At 34.8% G+C, this 23,701-nt stretch overlaps 1 protein-coding gene across 1 annotated transcript in view; it reads left to right on the top strand.

The window, feature by feature from the left end:
* The first annotated feature begins 20,385 nt into the window (after positions 1-20,385).
* Positions 20,386-23,701, top strand: part of LOC124369545 (ras-related protein Rab-27A-like) — a 48,216-nt gene continuing 44,900 nt past the window's right edge. The window contains 2 exon segments of the mRNA XM_046827571.1: positions 20,386-20,422; positions 20,854-21,041. Of these exon segments, the coding sequence (XP_046683527.1) occupies positions 20,386-20,422; positions 20,854-21,041 (225 nt within the window).

Raw genomic sequence — 23,701 nt, 5'->3', positions numbered from 1 at the left:
TGAAAGGGTTTATAGCTTTCAACTCATGTGATATGTTATTCAAAGAAGGCTCCATTCAAAGAACTTTTTTAGTAAAGCAGATTCTGAAGATAAAGAAAGACCACTTTCTACTATAACTTCCTTGTACCGTTTGCCTCATAATACCCTAACAGGGCCTGCATCTATCCACCAGAGTCAGCCAAGTGAAGAACTGAATTGTTGCAATGTTGAGGAAAACATCAAATCAGGTCAACTAGATAATTTTTTAGTGCTTCGAGAGAGGTCAGAAAGCAGACAAAAAACATACAAGTCCATGACATTCATCAATTCCAAATTGAAGAAATACCAAACCTTGAGGTCTTGCAACAGTCACTTTTATCAAACATCTCATGTCCCAAACCAAAACTGAGTGTGATACATCAGAATATAAGAGGGCTTGCAAAGAAAGTTGACAGATTAAATCACTTTCTAACTGTTATCTCGCCACCCATATTGATTCTTACTGAACACGGATTAAACCACAAAAATCTTAGCAACACACGAATCCCTGGATATACTCTGCTGACTGACTACAGTAGAGACAGCCACAAACTTGGAGGAGTTGCCATATACACCAAAAATTCAGAGAGTATCAAGGCAAGCGCTATCGACATCTCTCAATTGTTCACACAATTTACATGTGAAGCTGCCATGGCGAAAATAAAAACAAAGTCTTCTACATTCTAGGAATGTACCGTTCCCCTAGAGGACAAGTTGAGGCAGCTATACAAACTATTGGCAATATTCTAGAAGCAACACACACTAAAGAGAGGCCAATAGTTTTAATGGGTGATGTAAACATAGACAGACTCAAGGACTCAGCAGGAAATAAAATACTCGAAAATGAACTCTTCTCACATAATATTAGAAGGTTACCTCTACCAGCAACCCGCATTACTACAGCTACGGCTACTTCAATTGATATGATATGCACCAATATTCAAGAGAATCATATTGAATTTAAAGTTTTTGAAGCTGGCATGTCAGACCACACTGGACATGTTTGTAAAATTGACACTGACACAAAAAGAAAACAAAAGCAAATTCAAACATACAGAAGAAACTTTTGCAACAAGAACCTGGACTCCTTAAAGACCTCTTAAACGAAGAAAACTGGCATGACGTTCACCTGGCATTAAACGCAGATCAAGCATACCACAATTTCTATCAAACAGTAAGAAGAGCTCTTGATGGCACATGCCCTTTGAAAAAATGACGATCAAAAGGGAGAACTAACCCTAGATTATTTTGTGATCAACTTGCTGATCGGTACAGATCTGAATACCTTGCGGCTATGCACCAGTACCAAACCAGTGGTGATCAAAAAGTTAAAGAATTGATGGTCCAGAAAAAGAAGGTATATGATTTGAGGCTTAGGGCAATAAAACGCAGTGCCACCTCTCAACATATAACCCAAGCACAAAATAAACCAAGAGCTATATGGCAAATAATTAATGCAGAGAGACACAGCAAACAGCCTCGAGATCACACACTTGAAATCCTGCTAGACGGTAAACTAGAAAAGGATCCTGAAACCATAGCCAATGAGTTTAACAAATATTTCTCTCAAATAGCTGGAGAAACCTTAAAACAGAGACCTGAACATGATATACCTGACAGTACTCAACGACCCTCAATCAACCACTCCACCCCTCTTAGATTTAGACATGTTTCTTCCAAAGATGTCAAAGATGCAATAGCTTCCTTGAAGCCCAAGCTCTCTTTTGGGATTGCCGAGGTACCAGCAAAAATGGTTAAGCACTGCGCTCAACAACTTGCTGTTCCTATTGCAAGCATAATCAATAAATCTTTTGCTTACAGCCTATTTCCAACTGCTTTTAAAGTCTCAAAAATCTACCCTCTACATAAAAAAGGGTTAAGTTACTCACTGAAATAAAAAACTTTCGGCCTATATCACTAATCTCACCTTTTTCTAAAATCATTGAGAAGATTGTCTTCACCCAACTACTAGCCTATCTTAAACATGAACAACTCTTGAGCGAAGATCAACATGGGTTCCTGAAAGGAAAATCCACTGCTAGTGCTCTCACAAGTATATTATTGAATTCGTCATTGATCGGTTGGACGCCCGCAAACATGCCTCAGCGATCCTTCTTGACTACAGCAAGGCTTTTGATTGTCTGGGTCATGAACAAATATTAAAAAAACTTGAAGTTTTAGGAGTAAAAGACAAAGAAAATGCAATTTTATCCACAAATTTAATAATCTTTCTAACAGTCAAGAAATTTCCAGTTACATATCTTTATCTCTAAAGCTGTGATATGCTGCAGCAAAAACACTTGCAATTAAAAAAATCACACTGATTTCGACGAACCTAGTGGGCGGAGTCGAACCTATGATGAAGCAGAAGATAGATCTACTTTCATTCAATCATCCATTCATTAATTAATTAGTTGAAGGATTTTCAAATTTTACTACGGAACAGTGAATTTAAAAATTTTGGTTTTCTACAATAAGTACTTAGCAGCTAAAGTGCATCCAGCCAGAATGTAGAGCAGGCTTTCATCCTAGCATAGCCAATGCTCATTAATACATAAAACATTACAGCTTAACTTATCTAACACTAAGTCTAAAGAAAATAATTTATTCTTAATTGATTGTAAATTGAGGTGAAAACTGCTGAAGACTTTGTTATTGAAGGTTGCAGCACCAATGGTGGGGAGTCCTATAGTGTCCCCCAAATTGCTGTTTCCCAAATTGATAGTGGAGTCTGCTGGTGTTCTGAGGTTAGAAGAAGACATGTGCTCAAGTTGAAAGGTGCCAGTTGAAAGTCATGGAAGAGACTTGTCTTGGCTTGTGAATGCACAAATAAATGAACTTAACAAGAAGAAAATGGGTAACAATAAGAAATTTATGTTAGTAGGGTTTGTAAATCCAGGTGGTCGAAATTCACAAGTTTTAAAAGAGAAGAATATTAAAGAAGAACTTACTAACAAGGAAGATGTACTAGTAATTGTGTCCGGGACAAATGACATTGCTTGAAATGAAGGAGGGGACGCACTGGCCAAAATTAAAGAGACTCTCGAAAAGTTTTACTTACCTAGTAAGTAGTAAGTAAAAGACTTACCTAGTAGGTATGATTTTGTTGACTGGTCATGTGTGAATTTAGCAACCAAAAAAATAAATGAAGAACGCAAAGGACTATGTGAGACATATAATAATGTGACCAAAGTGGAAGCAAGTAAGGCGGAGACATCTACATATGTCTTATGGTATGCACTGAATCCAAAAGGAAAGATATGGTTGCCAGAGAAGATTTGTGAGGCAGCTGAGATCGGCACTTTTCAACTTGAGCACATGCCTTCCTCTAGCTTCAGAACACCAGTAGACTCCACAAATCACGTTACAAATTGCAAGTAAAATGGGACTAAATGTACGTGTGTATAAGCAGCTAATTCCTCCATCTGTATTTTTATCCAGAGAGAAACAAATATCTCTGTTTTATCATTATTTATAACAATAGAATTAGATCTAAACCATTCATTTGCATCATCTAGCAGCCTCCTCTGATTGATCAATAACTGGTTTATTTTTTTATTGCTACTCACTAGGCTGGTGTCATCAGCAAATAGTACAAAATAACATGGTATATTGCGCGCAAAGTCATTCACAGTCACTACAAACACTGAACCTTGTGGTACCCCTATTGTAACATTTTAAGATCCGATTTGTCCCTACCATCTGTTTTCGATGATTGAGATATGATGAGAAGAGCTTCAATTCCTCACCTTTCACACCATAACCTTCCAGTTTTTTAAAATTAATTTATGTGTAATATAATCTAAAGCTTAAGATAACTCTATTAATGTAGCTGAACAGACCATTTTATTCTCAAAGCCATTTAAAACATTTAGAAACCACTGACTCCACAGCTTTAATTGTATTACAGCCAGGTATTAAACCAAACTGTTCTTTGCAAATGTACCCCTTGTTTGATACATAAAAATATAATTAATTCTTAATGCAATTTTCAAATACTTCACTAAAAATTGAAACTAGGATATTGGACGATAACTAACAGAATTAGACTTGTCACACTTCATAGTTTAGATAGGGGTTACTTTAACAACTTTAAAACACGTGGAAAATACCTTGCTGGAGCATCATGTTGTATAATTACACTAAGGGTTCCAATATAAATAATATGACTTCCTTTAAGATCTTAAGTGAAAATCTATGAATGTCTTCACAAGAAGAACTCAACTCTTTTACACATTTTAAAACATCATATTCTGTAATGTTGCGCCATATAAAATTATAAGATATGTTATTATGACTAAATATAATGTACTGATTTAAACATGTAATGCTCTGGTCTCATCATTTATGATATTATTATTCAAAAGATAAGCAGCATCAGTAAAATACTCATTCAGTTTTTTGATTTAATATTATATCTTTCACCTCCTTTACCATTTTGACAAGTTTCAGCTTTAATAATGTTCCATACTGATTTACACTTGTTATTAGACTTTTCAATGTAGTTATTATTTGCAGCTATGTTTGCCTGCTTTATTTTAAATCTATATAGCTTGGACATTTTTGAAGTACGACCATGCATTGGTTTTTCCAGTATTTGAGATGTAAAATCGATATATCTAGAAAATAGGCGTGACCTAAGAATAAAAGTTATATTGTGGTATAGTAGACTATACCACAATATTGAAGTATTTGATTGTGTATAGAAAATTTTATCAAAATCTGTTTGTACATTTTTGAGGTACGGCCATCCGTAGATTTGTTTTTTCAGTATTTGACATGTAAAATCGATATATCTCCGAAAATAGGTGCTAAGAATAAGAGTTATATTGTAGACTATATATTGAATGTGCATAGAACATTTTATCAAAATTGGCTGATACGTTTTTGAGGTACGGCCATCCATAGATTTGTTTTTTCAGCACATAGCCTGTAGAATCGGTGTGGCTCCGAAAATAGGTCTGGCTTCAGAATGAAGGTAGTAATATAATATAATATAATAGTCTGTGTATTGTATCTGTATAGAAAGTTTTATCAAAATCGGCTTGTACTTTTAAGTACAGTAATCTGTAGGTTATTCCAGTAGTTGACATGAAATATAAATATATATCCAAAAATATTTGCAGCCTAAGAATGAGGGTTATATTGTAGTATAGTAGACTGTGTCTCAAATGCGTATAGAAAATTTTATAAAAATTGGTTTGTACATTTTTCAGATATGGCCATATATAATATAGCTATGGCAATATAATACAGTAGACTATGTACTGAATGTGTATACAAAGTTTTATCAAAAACGGCTTGTACATTTTTGAGGTATTCAGTTAGGAACTAGGTCTGGGTACTTGTTCTTTCTATAGATGGAATCTATGGCCAATTTCAGGTCGGCTGAGCAGTGTAGTACTTAAAATTACTTTACACGGTAAACATGTTTGACAGAATTTAAATTGTTCTAACCATATTTGATTCCAATCGAGTGTTAGGCATTTATCATACTACAGCCCTTTCTGATATCTGCCAAACATTTTTGGAAATAATCATTCCTTTCATTTAATACCATATGGAAGAATGGTATTAAAGACTGGTATCTTCTTCCTGTCCACCTCATCCATCAACATTATCTTGGCCATGCACCTCAACTTCATTATAATCAAATCTCTCATTTATTTTCCTATCAATAGGCCCATCTTCCATTACAATCTCAGGGTCAATTTCACCAACCCAAATCAACATCTAGTCTAACCTCTTTAACGTCCAGTTTTACTCACCTCTTAAATATCGAAATTTTCAAATTCTTCAAGCCACTTATCCTCACTTGAATTGACACTACCGTCACTAGAACCATCAGATTCAACTAATTCATTGTTTATTTTACTTGAAAAATAGAACCAAACGCATTAAAATGCTCTCTTAAGTTCAAAAAAAATCAAACTATATAACCGACAACCTAACACCATAACAATAACAAAGAAGAAACCAATGACATATTCGTTTACTCATTTCGTAGAATATACTGCCGAAACAAAGTGCGTCAGAGACATCTAAATATAAAATAAAACGCCGATTGATCGTTTTACTGATTTACCGTATACACAAACATTTATTTATTTGTCTTCCAATGGCTTAGTCGTAATAAAACCAATAGTATAATTTTATTTGTAACCATAATTTTTTATTTGTTACTGCTTAAACTCTAGTCCAACGAGAGGTAACAGTTGCCTAGATAATGTTTTTGTTAACTGTAACTCTGATGGAATATTGTGTAATATTAAGAGCTTCCCTTATTCGGACCACGATGGCTTGGTTATAGGACTCAAGGCCATTGATCATTTTGCGCCATTGGAGGCCTCAACTAATTCCTTTGAGAACAATAACTCTTTTAAATTGGTGCTAACCAAGCACTGTGTTTATAATATAATAGAGAAACTGAATCTAGTCAACTGGTATTTCCTCTCTCCTCAATATTTTTGCAATGCAGCAACAATGTTTAAATATTTTTTCTCAACTTTAAATGATATTGTTAATTTTTTCTTACAATTAAAACCTCATAAATCTAAAGCAAGTAGCAGAAAAACAAATTGTAATTGGTACACACCTGAACTAGTTACAATGAAGGAAAAATTGTTGTCTCTTGACTATCTGTTTAAAAACACAGGAAGCACATTAGTAAAAGGTCAGCTGCTGGTTTTAAAAAAAGAGTATAGACTTAAGATTTCTGCTGCTAAAGTTGCTCATAATAGTAAGTTGATAGAGTGTAGCAAAAATAAATGTAAGACAGCTTGGGCTTTAATTAAGAAAAATTTTAATCTTTCAAGTGAAAGCAAACCATTGATTGAACCAAATATGTTTAATAATTTTTGCATTGATGCTGTAGAGAAAATCAAAAGAGATATTGCACAGCCCGTTATAGGGGCTGAAAATCTTGTCAGAAATGTAAGCTTAAGACGTCCTAGTTATAGGCCTGATAATATGTGTTTGTTTGAGTGGAAAACTGTTACATCATATGATGTCTTAAAGGCTGTTAAACATCTCAGTAACTCTAACAGTAATGATTTTTACAACATGTCAAATAATTTCTTGAAGCAAATAATTCCAAGCATTTCAACTCCTTTAGCAATTTGTGTAAATAGTATGTTACAAGAAGGGATTTTCCCGGAGGAGCTTAAAATTTCTAGAGTTTTTCCTGTTTTTAAGAAGGGACCCAAAGATAAACCAGAAAGCTATCGTCCTATTTCTCTTGTACCTGTACTATCAAAAGTGATTGAAGTCATAATTTATAACCAGGTTATATTGTTTTTAGAAACAAATGATATTTTGTCCAGCTTTCAGTTTGGCTTTAGGAGCGGTAAGAGTACTCTGGATGCTATTGAAGAATTAGTATCACAAATCTTGCAGGCCTTTGAGGCAAGGTCCTTTGCTCAGGTCACCTTTTGTGACCTGAGTAAGGCCTTTGACAGTGTTGACCATTCAGACCTTTTATCAAAGTTGAATTTCTATGGCTTCCAGGGTGTCTCTCTGAGACTCTTTGAGTCTTATCTTAGGAATAGAAGGCAGGTAGTGTGCATTGATGGTGAACAGTCACAAGAAGTTTACTTGAGGTTTAGTGTTCCCCAGGGATCTGTCCTGGGACCTTTGTTATTTTTAATTAGTATTAATGATTTACCTCACAATGTTACTAGTAATACTCTTCTTTACGCTGATGATACATCATTTGTAAATGTTTCCAGTAGCCTCCTAGACTTAAAAAATTTGGTAAATAACTCAATGGAAGAATCGGGAAACTGGTTTAGAGCTAACGGTTATCTATTAAACAAAAATAAAACTGAAAATATAATTTTTTCTTTAAGGCCGTATGATGAAGGACTAGTGGAAATGGAAACAGTTACTAGTACTAAGTTTTTAGGTATAAGTGTTGATCATCGGCTTACATGGAGTACTCATATAGACTATATCAAAACTAGGCTATCTAGAGTTGTATATTTGTTGGGACGATTGAAAAATTGTGTAACATCTGAATATATTAGAATGGCTTACTTTGCTTTTTTCCAATCAATAATTAAGTATTGCTTACTTGTGTGGGGCAACTCTTCAAGAATTATAGAAATTTTAAAATTGCAAAAGAAAGTCGTTAGAATAATTGACGGTTCAAATCCATCTGATCATTGTAAGCCTATTTTTAAAAGATTAGAAATAAATACAGTAATTAACCTTTACATATTTGAACTGGCTGTCTATTCCTTAAAAAAACTACCTGACATGGTCCTAAATGAAAATATACACTCATTCAATACCCGCAATAAAAATAAAATTAGTTTTCAGCACTGTCGTTTAAGTAAGTTTTTAAAAAGTCATGTTGTAATGTGTAAGAAAGTGTATAATAAATTAGTTTCCAATATAAATAAATACCCGCAACAGGTATTCCTAAAAAAATTAAATTATTGGCTTTTAAAAAATCCCTTTTATGGTTTTAATGAATTCCTAGAGCTTTCTGACACAACTTTTTAATGTAATTTTTGTCCTGTTATTGTTACCCTTCGATTTTAACCATATGTTTATATTTTTTGTTATTATATATGTTATTGTAAATAGTTTGTTGATTATTTAATAGTTTATTTACGATATTGATCCAACTGGAAGGCATAATTTGTAATTTGTAACTGGTTCAGTATATTTTAAGTTAACTCAAACTATAATTTGTCTCTAATTATTGTGACAAAGAGTAGTATTTCGGCTTATTGACAATGTCTATGCATGTACAATGTCTACGACAATAAAAGAATTTGAATTTGATTTGATTTGATTTGATTTGATTTGACATAACAAAACTATAAACAGTACGATAACAAGAATGAACAGAAGCAAGGTGCTGAATATCTGCAATTATCATAATCTAACTTAAAATGCAACAAACGAGTGTAGTGAAACAATAACAACTGAATTGTCATTACGATAAATAAATGATAACAACAACAAAATATTAGCAATAACAATCCTCACTAATAACAATACACAAATTATTAAATAGTAACAACGAATAATAAATAAACATCGTTTATAAACAATTTGCAAGTGCAAAAGACATAAATAGTAAAAGTGGAAAAGGTCAACTAACCGAGCACTACTCAACACATACACCTGTTGTGTCCCCGTAAAGGCACTGCCTGAAAAAGAAATTTGGGTTCACAACACTCAAACGTGATCATTTTTAAATGTGCCAACTGAAAAACACCACTTGTCATAACATCTGAAGGTTTTATTTATGTTTGTTACCCTCGAAGGAAGAACTGAATGACGAAGATGTAAGCAAGTGTAAATTCCTGATATCTGCAGATATTTTATTGAATAGTTTCACTCCCCCGCATTTAAAACTATGTTTTGTATTGCTATGTGCACACCTATCGTTTGTTGGGTTAAACGTATTCTTTGCATAGTGATAGTGCACATCGTAAAATTATGAAGGTTGTTAAGATTATGTTCAACGAAACGTACTGCATCCAGTCCACATATATTGAAGACAATGTCATCACATTGAACCTTTTAAGTAGTGGCCTATAGTGAACGTTCTAATTTGAACCACTCATTTTTATTAGTGTTCTCTTCTACAGTACAAACAGATTTTTAGCGGCATAATAATTACCCCACAATAAGATGTGATATGTGCAATACGAGGTGATGTACATCAACTTCACCGGTATAAAATTTCTCATCACCTATCAACAAGCCCCTTTCTGATTACTTCATCAATTTCACCAATACTAAATCAACATCACTAATCTAACCTCTTCACTGATTATGGCCAAAAGGCTTCCTTTGAGGCGGTACTATAATCTCTCAATTTAAAAGGTTCTTCTATTTGACGAAATTTTTAAACACGTTTTACAATTTATATGTTTGAGAAAATAAAGCAAAATCTTTGGCACCCTCATTTACTTACTTTCGGACCAAGGCGGTCAGAAAACCCTGATAAAAATAGCACCAAATTATATATTCCTAATAAAGGTAATTAATTAAATATTCTTGAGGGTCGAATCGCGCGCTCCTGCTGTAACGCTTAAGCGGTCTATTAATAGCTATCTCAGGGATAGGCAATTGACTTATACGACTGCCGACGAGCCGCGCTGGAGGAAGATCATGGTAGGAGCTGCACAGGGCTCGATCCTGGGACCGGACCTACCCTTCGATATGATCCTATGAATGGAAATGCCTGAAGGGAGCTTCCTCGTGGGATACGGGGGTGATATTTCCGCGGTCATAACTGCGAGGACCTTCGACAAAGCACAATGGCTGCTCGACCGAGTCATGTTGTAAGTGATGTTGTGTGTTGAGTCGTGTTGTTGTGTGTGTTGTCTGGTGGATGGGCGAGCACGGCCTAGCTCTGGTGACCGAGAAGACCAAGATCTTCATTTTGACTAGACGAGGGATTGATACTGTCTTCCAGGTCCAGGTAGATCAGGAGATTATCGAGACAAAGAGCGCTGCGAAGTATCTCGGCGTGACGCTTGATGACAAGCTCACGTTTCAGGACCAAATCTCTGGGGCAGCAAACAAGGTGATAGTTGTTATTCTCTCTTTGAGCTGACTGATGAGGAATATTGGCGGATCTGTGGTTAGTAAGCGGTGGCTACTCATGTCGGTGCCGCATTCAGTGCTACTGTACGGGTGCGATATATGGGTGAACGCACTCCGTCTACGGTGCTAACAAAAATGGCGGCATTACAAAGAAAAGGGGCACTCCGGATCGCGAGTGCTTACCGAACTGTCTCCAAAACGGCCGTCCATGTTGTGGCCGGAACTATCCCAATTGATCTGATAGCTTTCGTAAGGAAGCATGTATGTGAAGGGAACGGTGTGGTTACTCGCAATTATGCCCGAGAACACACCATGGAGAACTAGCAGGAAAAGGTAAAAAAGTAACATAATGTCTTATTTTACCAGGTGAAGTTAGGGCTTAGAACCCCTCTCTAACACTTAACCTGTGACCAATATTGAAACGACAGGAAAGATGGCTGCTAGAGCAGAGGACGTTAGACGGACAGACTAATTAGAGACAATAGAATGAGTGGACCGACAACATGGGGAGGTAAATTTCTAGCTGACCTAGTTCCTCGCTGGCCATGGCAACTTTCGATAGTACTTGTTTAAGATGGGTATATTAAAAGCTCGGAATTTCACTATGGGGTTGCAGAGCACGACAACGCCAACCACACGTCCTTTTCCTGAAGTCGGTGGGAAAACGTAAGAAAGAGATTTGAGATTGCCATAGGCCAACCCTCACCGGACACCATTGTTCATAAAAAGGGTTTCTGACATACAGACTTGGCATACTGTTTCTGCTTATGTAGAGTGGGGCACTGAAAACCAAGAAATTAGAAAAAAGGTAATACAGCCCTCGTGTTGCCTAACCGATGGCCTGATACTGCAGGAGTTCTCTGTTGGCTTGAGTTGGCATTCTCTTTAAGTAATGTGCAAAGCAATCCTTAGAGTAAGTGATGCCTGGGCCAGTGGGGGTTTCATGGGTGTGAGTGCCACGCACCAGCGATTTTCCCAGACGATGCATTGGCATTTCCCCATCGAAAAATTAAGATAATACTTCTAACGAGGTGTCTAGCGTTTATATGCAAGTATTTTTTAATGTTACATATCAGTCTAAATTAATCTTATTGAAATATTTAACATTTTACTTGAAATGTATGCATAGTTCTTAAAAAGGCGAATTAAAAGAATAAGGTTAACTTCGATTTTCTCGTGGGATAGAAAATTAAACTTATTATTATGGGGGATATATTACAACGAGTTGTATCTTATCATACGTAACACAAATAATAAAAATGAATGATCATGTTACTCCCAGGAGGAGAGCTTTTGGGGCACATTCAACTGTGCTTACATACTCGTACATTTTGGTATTAGTGAACCCATAAAAGTAATTGCACCCTCACACTCCTTATCGTGTGTTTAGTGGGGTTTTCTGATTCCCCCTGAAGTAAACTGGATGTGGCAATGTTTTGGTGATTTTTCTAGGAAGTAGACTTTGAAACCAATTTTAGGGAAAAAGAATTCAAAATCGAATAACTGTTATAAAAGGAGTTTCATGGTAACCTCTAAATGGGGTAGCCTGGTGATAGAATATACGTTGTATATTTACTATTAGTCATAGAGGCACACGTGCAACATATACAAATATCACTGTAATGGACTAAAACTCCCAGCCTGGGGGCTGTTACTTTGATAACATGCTAACACTCTTTCCATTTCTATTGAACTACGGTATCGTCCTTCCCTGAAGATAAGGATAGACGATGTGACAGATAACTTTTGATCTATTGTTCTGTGTGTTCTCTAATCAAGGTGTTGAAAACATAGATACTGTTTTTGTTGAAGCCCCTATTAACTTATTTATTCCATCATTGTTGAGCAGTATCGTCTCTGCACGAAGCCATTAGGTAGTAAACCTCTTTCTAAAATTCAGGTCCTTTATTCTGTCGGCATAAGAAATTAGGCTGATGTCATCTACATCGTTTGACTCCTGGCTGTTCTTTTCCTCCTGAGTTTATTAGTTATAATGGGGTGGAGGGGGTTATTTGGCCAATGGCATTAGCGCATGCGTAATCTTGTCGTTAGTTATTACATATTCATGACTGTTGCTAATCAATACAACACTTTTTTACACACTGTTCTTAATAATTTAGATTTTTGTCTCTGAGTATTCAAAGCAGTTATATTATCTGAGGTCATATTTCCTCGTTTTATGGTTTTTAATGGTTTCAACCTGGAAATACATACATTTATACCAGCATTGTCTCCAGGAGCCTAATTACAACATCATGTGAAATTTTTACCCTAAATGTTTATAACCTCTCGTGGAGAGATAAAACGGGCGTTTTTATATTTTTGTCTTCAGGGAAATAATCTTAAAGAGCTGGGTCTGTGTAATTAAAAATTAATCCACCTGTGTTTTTGAATTAACCCACCAAATACTCTATTGGACCACTTTAATATTAGACCCAAGGAACTCAACTGATTCTTATCGTAATTAAAACACAAGTATATCTTTTTAAGTTTCCTTAATCGTATATTTTAATACAGTAGGAGATGAATCATATTTTCCTTGTTTCGTTGAATGGAATAAACGAATACTTTCTTTTATATAGCGTTGTCAATGTCATATCTTATTGGTATCGCAAAAAGAAAGGCTTCATTTGTTGGGTGATGGTTTTCGCAGGGGCTTCTGGGGTCTGGAAGCACTGCAGCTTTTGTTAGTATTTGTTAGGTTATGTGACGTAACTACATTTGTCGTCAGTAATCGTGAAAGTAAACAGTAAACAAATTAAAGATTTAACAGTTTTATTGAAGTTCTAGCGCAATGGTAATGTAATAAGTAATATGCAGTTTTAGCTATTTAACTATTTTTGTAGTTTTATGTGCATTTTTGTTAGATATGGTAGTTAATTACAATTTGAAAAGGCACCAGTCCAACTGTTGCTATTCTCAGTTCGTTTTTTACGGAGGGGTGTTGATATTTGGTTTGAATTGACCAAATATAAAATTACTATTCAGTACTTGTACTAACTAGATGAGATATGGGTATTTATTTACAATACCGTGACCATGAAAAATGGACTTTTTTTCATGGGTTGGGCATTTATAGCCAAGTGTTATTATCACAGGTGCATATAAACTGGGGGGAAAGTATATCATTGTATTATATTGATGCCTTTCGGGCATTATTGCATTAAAGATGGAAAATAACCGACAAAATTTTGTCGAACAACACTTGAAGGGTTAAGGATCAGGGGCATCACGTGATCTGGGATTCGACTTTTGCAAGCTCGAGTTAATTTTTTTTCTAAAAGAGCAAGCAGTGCGCAGCACTGCGCAGCGGGCAGGCATCGTTGACAGGATTAACGTCATCATTTCAGTAAAATTGCCAGAGGTACTGTCAAAAACAGAGTTTTCAGAGGATTTCAAAAAATCGTAACTCCTTTGATTTTCGTTGCCGACGAATTTTTTCTTCACTATTGTTTTCAGGAAAAATTGTAGTTTTCAGGAAAAAAAAATGAACATACCTTTCCATGGTCACGATTTTGTAAATTGATACCGAGATATGTTTACAGTTTTAGTTGTAACATATGCAATCTTATGAACTATCAAACGAGTTCATTTTATTTTAACAGTACCCCTAGGTTGATATAAAAGTCTAAACTAAAGCTTAATTTGTAATAGAGATAGGAAATTCAATTTTATAAGATTAATGCTTAAGCCTTTGAATGTCACAGTGATGGTCTCATCAAAATTATGTGCTTAAATGCTACAGTAAAGATTACCACCACCAGAGATCCTTACAATAAATGGTACCCTTGTACTGGTTATCTGTTATTGCTGTATATTTTCAGTATTATTTTGTTTTGTATCGATTTTCAATGTATTTTGTTGTATACGGTTTGTACAATACTGTCTAAAGGTGATACCATAATGGCATACCATAGTTGCTCAACAGGTCTGAAATTTTGTTTTCATCCTGTAATCTCTCATATTGTTTTGTGCGGATAGCATGTTATTTGCAGAGTGCCTGTATTTTGTAATTCATGGTTTGTTCTCACACAGCTAATTACAGGTATTCAGATAGTACCTTAGGTATATTTTTGAATTTTTTTTACAACAACCTTCTCTGTGAATTATCTTGACTTTGATGAATTCGGCACTTTATGTTTTGTGTGTTTGGTTAAACCTACATATTAAGTTTTTTAACACCTAAACAAGAAGGTAGATTCTAATCCTCAAAACGTAAAGTTCTAACATAATAATGTCACTTGTAACAATTGAACCGTCATCAATAAAAGTTGTAAACAAAAAACATATGAACTTGAAACCTGGCACAGTGATTCCTAAGTTATAAGAAGAGATTTAAAACAAATAGTGTTTAAACAGATTAAAAAATAAAAGGCTGTAATCATATTTTTCAGTAGTCTAATTCTAGAAAGTAAAAAGAGTTTTAAAGCTTAAACTGCTTACATGAATTATTTTGGACATTAGAAGCTCGAACCATTATGAAATTTAAACAAAAATTACATATTAAGGAAAAATCTCTCTACAACATATAACTGTGTAATGACATAAAAAAACAAGATAGTGGATGGCAATGCACATCTCCTGACCTAAATCTTCCTCATGATTGGTTCACTTTATTTTTTCCTCTAATAAGCTTAAACAATTTCAAACTAAAAGTTTTAAAATTTGCTGGTTTGTACAAAAGGTTTTAGATTTTAAATCTAAATTCCACAAAAACATTATTTTAGTCTTCTACTGAATTATACTGTTTAATTTTGTTTGATTACAAAGAAGATTTTTGCTTAAGTTTTGTCATTCTCACTGTTCATGCATAAACTTTACAAAGTTTACAGTTGTTTTATATACAGGGGTGCTGAAAAGTCCCGGGACGGTCTAATAACTTTGGAACTAATTACAATATAAGAACCAAAATTTACATCAAGCTTTTGCTCATATAAAACTATTATTTTATGTATTTCACCATGATATCCTGCTTATGGGGGACGTCCCGCTAGGGGTTGGTGAAAATTCTTAAATAGAAGCATAGGTCGAGTCGTACATCAAATTAAAGCTCTTTTAATTAGAAACATTTTGGCGAAAATCTGACGTAAAACAGTTGACGCATTACAAAATGGCGGACACTCAAAGATTATAAAATACAGAATTTTTCAAATGCAAACATTCTGGTTGTTAGAGAAAACTGAGACACTTAATCTTTTATTTTACTTCTTTTACTTCAAATCACTTACCAAAACAGTTATAACAAATGTTCAAAGTGTTCCATGTGACTTCCATGTTAGCTTACTGTCGATAATCAGTCCAAGGTATTTAATACTATTGTTCTGTTCTATAATCATGCAATTGCACTGTTGGTAAGTATTGTTAAAACAATTAAAATCATGGAATTTCAAAGGTGTTTCCAAATTGTACTCTGTCTTTAGACCAAAAATTAAAAACTTTGTTTTTTCACTCAAAATCATGTAATTTTTATCAAACCATAAACGTAATAGTTTTAAATCATTCTCCATTTCATTTTTCAAGGTATTTAAACATTTATTTTTATAAATAAAAGCTGTGTCATCGGCAAAGGCAAATACACGACCCCTGAAGCGCCCATTACACAAGTCATTGATGTAAATCAAAAATAAAACTGGACCCAATACAGAGCCTTGAGGCACACCATGCTTCACTGATCCAGACTGGCTGACAAAATCACCAACTCTAACACTTTGTTCTCTATTAGAGAGGTGGCTTGAAAACCACTTATGTGGTAAGCCTCTGATGCCAGCTAGCCACAGTTTATCGAGCAGTATGCTATGGTCCACTGTATCAAAAGCTTTAGTGATGTCTAAAAACAACGCCGAGGATTTTTCGCCACTGTTTATTGAGTCAAAGATCTCCTCAGTAAATGATATTAGAGCATCTTCGGTTGAGAGTTTCTCTCGAAATCCAAATTGGTTTTTGCTAAAGAATTTTTTTTTATCTAAGAAATGTATTATCCGTATTTTAACAATTTTTTCAAAAATGTTACTGAAAACCGATAGTAAAGAAATTGGACAGAAACAATCAGGAAGCCTACAATCACCTCGCTTGAATATATGTATTACAACAGCTTTCTTAAGACTGGATGGAAATTCGCGACTTTCTATGCTAAAATTAAAAAGATATTCCAATACATGAAGGAAAAAAGGAGTGATTCTCTTCAACAATGTAGAACCTATAGAATCAATGACAGGAGATTTATTATTTTTTAACTTGTTAATTATGGTCAAAATTTCGTGTTCCGATGTTGGCATCATATAAAAAGATGTATCTATTTCTTCCCTCAAATTATCAGCTATATTCAAGAAATGGTGGTTGAATTCATTGGCTATATCATTGATACTAGTAACAATACCCTCTCTTCCAATAACTTCGTTGATTTCACTGTTAAGGCGTTTTTCTCCAATTAGGCTATTTACAACCACTGTGCTTTAATTAATGTGTCCAATTAGGCCTTCCACTGTGCTTTAGAATCTGTAGAAAAAACGTCAAACTTAGACTGAAAGAAATTTTCTTTCGCCAATTTTATATCCATGTTTAATTTTGCTCTAAACTCATTGTAATAGTTCTTTAGTTTAGTATTAGAAGGACTCTTCATTAACAGTTTGAATTTTTTTTTTCTTTTTTGGATACTATTTAATAGATTATCAGTTGTCCAAGGTTTCAATTTATCAAACTTTTTCCTAACACTAATTTGAGTTTGGCAACTTTTTAATGCTGCTTGTAAAGCTTTAAAAAAAGATTCAAAAGCAAGTGATGCAGATTTCTGTGAAAAAACTTCACTCCAGTCTGTTAACTCCAGCATTCTTTCCAATTTTGTAAAATCAAGTTTATTAATTGAAATTTCATCATTACATGTTACACTATCAGGGAATTTAATTGAAAAAACTACCGTTGAATGATCAGTTATATTGTAATGAAAAACATGCAAAGTAAATTCGTATTTAGTAGGCCTAATTTTTCCATTAGAAAAACGAACAAAAACATGGTCAATACAAGTCGCTGAATTTCCAACAATTCTAGTAGGTTCATTAATTAAATTATACAATCCGTTACTAGCCAACATACTTAAATAGTGGTCGGATTCATTACTTTGATTTAAAATGTCATAATTCATGTCACCTACTACAACAATATTCTTTCCGTTAAACTTATCCAACAAAACACTCAGCTGTTGCGTGAAATCCGCTCGCCTACTAGTGTGCAGACGATACACGGCTATCACGGTAAAGTTCTCTAGGCCGTTGACCTTGACATTGAAAATCAATACATCAGCTGATTTGATATCTTCTCTCTCTGTCACACTGGAACAATAATATGAGTCGCGTAGGAATACTGCAATGCCTCCCGCTCTATAACTTACATTACATTTGCTAAACGAATTATAGCCATTAATTTTGTAATGGTCCATTTCACACTTATTTATCCAGATTTCAGTCATCACAATTAAATCAGGAAATATTTTAGACGAATCTAAATCAGTTACGAGCAAGTCAAAATTTTTCCTCATACTTCTTATATTTTGGTTTAGAATTTTAAATATGCTGGCATCTGTCATCACCGATATTTACAGGATATAAATCAATCAATGAATACATAATATTGAAAATACAAAACAAATAAACGTATAAACCAAGTGATCATTATAATACTAAAGTATATATTTATAGAAAACATTAATAAATGAAAGCCTAGTATAAATGCATAAAGGCTGGAATGTGGTGACTTACAGTTTGGCTAAGTCGTCAAAGCTGGTGATAACTTTCACTTTTTCTCCGTCCGCTTTTTTCATCAGGATCTTCCCACCTCTTATCCAGAGGTAGGTGTAGAGTTTTTCTTTTTTCTTTTCACGGGCGGCATTCAGAAGTCGATGTCTTCCAGGGCTCAAACTCTCATTGATGTAGATGGGCGAGGCAGGTGTTGAAGTCAGGCCAATGTGGTGGGTCGAGAAGTTCCATTTCACCCGTCGTTTCTGCAACACAGCTTCAGAGTCCATGCGAGATATACAGGGTGTCAATTAAGTCTGAAACCTCTTTTTTAATTTTTGAACCACAATAGAAAGAAATACCAAAGTTCACACGTGCTTACTGGTGATAGTAACGCACACATCTGCCCAATTACCGACCGGATAATCCCTTTGGGGGACGGTCCACAAGGAGTCAGACAAAATTCTTAAATAGCAGCATAGGTCAAGTTTGGTATCAAATTAAAGGTCTTACTTAGCAGAGTACAATGCCGCAAACCGGACTTCAAAAGGTGGATTCATTCAGTAGTTATAGCTATTTGAATTTTAAAACAATTGAACAATGTAAATTATTAAGTATTACAAGTAAACACCAATTTTTAAGTACCTGTGATCAAAGTAAGTGTTCAAAATGTTCCCCTCCCATCATCTGACAATGTAGTAATCGAAGCCAGGAATCAATAATTATTACCAATAACACAACTACTGTTAGAATGTGAAAGTGGCAGATAGAGTCATACACAGCATCCACAGAAACTTAACGTTTGGGAAGGTATTACAGGAAATCAAATTATGGGCCCATTATTTATCAATGGTAATTTAAATGGTGACTCGTATCTAGCAATGCTCCAAAATGAGATACTTCCTGCACTACAAGCTGCTCTTGGTCGACAATTTCAAAGATTTTATTTCCAACAAGATGGCGTGCCACCACACTTTGCTCTCCTTGTTTTAGAGAATACTTGGATACAATATTCCTTCACAGATGGATTGGAAGACATGGTGCAGTAGAGTGGCCTGCTCGTTCCCCTGATTTATCTCCACTGGATTTTTTTCTTTGGGGATACCTCAAAGATAAAGTTTATCGTACTAAGCCTCGAGATTTGGCGCACCTAAGAAATCTCATAGTCCAAGAAGCTCAAAATATTCCTCGTGACTACCTTCAAAAGGCAGTGGATGGCTTTTACAACCGCCTAGGACATTGCCAGACGATGGGAGGGGAACATTTTGAACACTTACTTTGATCACAGGTACTTAAAAATTGGTTTTTACTTGTAATACTTAATAATTTACATTGTTCAATTGTTTTAAAATTCAAATAGCTATAACTACTGAATGAATCCACCTTTTGAAGCCCGGTTTGCGGCATTGTACTCTGCTAAGTAAGACCTTTAATTTGATACCAAACTTGACCTATGCTGCTATTTAAGAATTTTGTCTGACTCCTTGTGGACCGTCCCCCAAAAGGATTATCCGGTCGGTAATTGGGCAGATGTATGCGTTACTATCACCAGTAAGCATGTGTGAACTTTGGTATTTTTTTATATTGTGGTTTAAAAATTAAAAAAGAGGTTCCAGACTTAATTGACACCCTGTATAATATAATATTATTTCACTAAGATATTGTCTGTATCTGACCCATCACTAGATTTACTTTCTGAGACCTGTTCCATCAGTTCCCTCAAATCACTTCAGCTCAGAGCACGATCCATTATGTAGGTATATCCTACAATAAATCATTATTTTATCACCAATATTTTCTAAAAAAATGTATTTCTTATTACTGAAATCTGACCAAGACTAAATTATTATTTCACAACTACATGAATTACTCAAATAACCGGATATATATATATATATATATATATATATATATATATATATATATATATATATATATATACACACACACGTGATACAACTTCCTGCCCCTGGACTTTCAAAGCATGATCTAATTTTTTGTGCCTATAAACTCCATACCCCTAAAAATAAGCCCAATATAATCAAATATCGCAAATACAGGGACATAGATCATGCTTCACTTCTCACAGATGCTGCTGCTTTACCCTGGCATGAAGTAACCACTGCCAGTAATGTAGACGAAATGGTTACCAAATTTAATGCTTTACTTACTAATTTATTTGATAAACATGCCCCAATCATAACTAAAAGAGTAACCAAAGCCCCCTCTCCATGGATGAATGATTTCATAAGAAATTTGCAAAAGCAAAGGGATTCCGCCTTCTGAAAAGCTAAACGTTCTAAATCCACTTAAGATTGGGAGGCCTATAAACATCTTAGGAATCACACGCAGCAGCAAATCCGTAACGCCAAAGTTAGATTTTACCACACAACACTTTCAGAGCCTCAGTCCACTAAATCACTGTGGAGTAAAATTAAAGACCTTGGTGTGGGTAAGTCCAATATCAGTCCACCTGTTCCGTTTGTCCTCAATATTATAAATGATTACTTTATTAATATCCCTGTTAATATATCTGCAGCTTGCAATTATTTTGCTGAGCTGGAGGCTGCTCCTCGGGAAGCTGCTGGCCGCCAGTATTCTTTCAGACCTGTGAGTGAGGCTGATGTGCTTGCTGCTTTCAGGAGGATGACCAGCAACGCAGTTGTGGCTGACAACATACCTTTGCGCTTTCTGAAAGATCCATTGCCCATCACCCTTCCTGTGTTAGTAGTCATTTTCAATTATTCTTTAAATTCCTCTGTCTTTCCATTAACCTGGAAGCATGCTCTGAGAAAAGTGTCTAATCCGCAATCCCCTTCTGACCTACGTCCAATCAGTATTCTCCCTTGTCTCTCCAAATGCCTTGAAAGAGTGGTACATCAACAAATTTCATCTTATCTGAATACCTATAACATCTTATCTAAATACCAGTCTGGATTCAGGCCTAATCACAGCACCACCACAACCCTAATTAAAATCACCGATGATATCAGATTGGCAATGGACAAGAGACTAATCACCATTTTACTGCTTTTTGACTTTTCCAAAGCCTTCGACTGTGTTTATTACCCTCTTCTTCTCATCAAATTGAAGAAGTATGGTTTCTCCGATGGGTGTGTTAACTGGGTCAAATCGTATCTTACTGGGCGACAGCAATATGTCAAAGAAAGGGAAAAAATGTCTGAATGGAAAACCGTAACACGGGGTGTTCCACAGGGCTCTGTTCTTGGACCCCTATTGTTCTCAATTTATATTAATGACATCACATCTATTATAAGGCACTCTAAGTTTCATCTTTATGCCGATAATTTACAAATTTACGTACACTGTTCGCCTGATGAATTGAGCACATTTATGGTTCTATTCAATCAAGACATTGAATCAATTGCTTGTTGGGCAAATAAACATGGGCTGAAATTAAATGAAGACAAAACGCAGGCAATGGTCCAAGTTTCATCTTTATGGCGATGATTTACAAATTTACGTACACTGTTCGCCTGATGAATTGAGCACATTTATGGTTCTATTCAATCAAGACATTGAATCAATTGCTTGTTGGGCAAATAAACATGGGCTGAAATTAAATGAAGACAAAACGCAGGCAGTGGTATTGGGAAACCCAAGATTGATCGACCGTTTGACTTCAACGTTGCACCAAAACTTAAACTCAATAACCACGTACTAAATTTTCAAAACAAATGAAAAAATCTTGGTCTTACTATGAGCTCAAGTATTAAGTGGAATGACCAGGTTACGGTAACGTGTAATAGAGTATTTGCTGGCATTCACAGTTTAAAGCGTTTTGCTTTATATCTACCGTTCAATGTCAGGGTAATGCTGGTTAAAACTCTCATACTGCCACACTTCAACTAATGTGACGCAGTGATCAGTGACATGACTGTTGAGCTTTCTGACAGGCTTCAACGTGCTCAAAACTATTGTATCAGATTTATTTTGAATCTCAGATGTTATGAGCATGTGACTCCATTTTTCAAACAGCTATCGCTTCTGAAACTTCAACAACTTCGCCAACTTCACATTCTTTCAACTCTACATTCAGTTATCAAAAACAAGTCACCTATTTACCTGTCCGAAAATTCCAAATTTATTTCCGATATAAGTGAACAACCTACGAGAAGGTGATCCACGTTACTTTCAATTCCTGTTCATCGATCGAACTTCTTCAGTAAGTCGTTCACTATTTAGGCATGTCGCCTCTGGAACTCTCTCCCTGATAATATCCGTATTATAGAAGGTCGAGCTTGTTTTGGGGTGGGGGTTAGGGATTTGTTGCTGGGTGGCCTGTAGGGGTGACGGGTGGCGGTGCTCGTGGCCAGGCTGTGTGTTTGAGAGAATGAATGTAGCAATAACAAGAAATTCTTTAAAAAGTATATTGTTAATTTAAGTTTTAATTTATCTTTGTTTGAATTTTTTCTACATATTAAGCTGATAAATTTGATTTTTAATTATTACATAGTAGTATATATTTTGGTTAATTTTAAATTTTAATTTAAAATGTAATTTGTTATAGTTTTAAGGTCGTTAAATGTACATATATATATATATATATATATATATATATATATATATATATATATATGTATATATATATCTCTGTATATTATGTGAGGTTGAGTGGTAGAGAGGGCTAAATAGCCCTAACTCCACCTCTTGAATAAAGTCATATTTCATTTCATAAAACAATTATCCAAACAGTTGTCATATATAACCAAATAAATTACTGTAAATATATTTGGTTGTGTAAACTATCTATTTACCAAGCCTAATTGCTACTTCAGAACAAAATAGCACCAATAATGTTTAGTAAGTGGAAAACCATAAAAAATACTTGAAATAAATTTTAGCTAAGCAAACTCCAATACCCTATTCAGATCTGATAATGTATCAATAAGATTTCAATAAAAAGATTTATTTTTTCTAAACTATTTTTATTTACACTATTACAATATCCACGAACACACTACACATTTAATACAACACTAAAATACAAATAAAACTACCAACACTTAGAATTATACACGGCTTAGCACAGACATAAAAGTAAACAATGCAGACCAGACAGCATTCATAACAAATATACGTTTTCATTTATGTTTTGAATAATCAACTTGCTACGTCACAACCATAATAACAAAAGAGGAATAAACATTTAGTTTTCATTAGAATTTTCTTACCGAATCCAATGGTGCATGAATCAAATCAATACGTTTCCGCAGTAATTAATGAGGGATTTTATTTCCGCAGAAGTAAATTTATGAGGGAATGTTTGACCAACAAAATAATGTTGGTTAACACTATAGAAACGACAAAAGGCAACAAAATGTAGTCGGTTGACACTACTAGGGTTAAAAACAACTTTCAGTATA

This window comes from Homalodisca vitripennis, chromosome X, assembly GCF_021130785.1.
Source record: "Homalodisca vitripennis isolate AUS2020 chromosome X, UT_GWSS_2.1, whole genome shotgun sequence".
In the NCBI taxonomy this organism is placed as follows: Eukaryota; Metazoa; Arthropoda; class Insecta; order Hemiptera; family Cicadellidae; genus Homalodisca; species Homalodisca vitripennis.
Note: the sequence above shows the minus strand (reverse complement) of the source record. Positions and strands in the feature narration are given on the sequence as shown.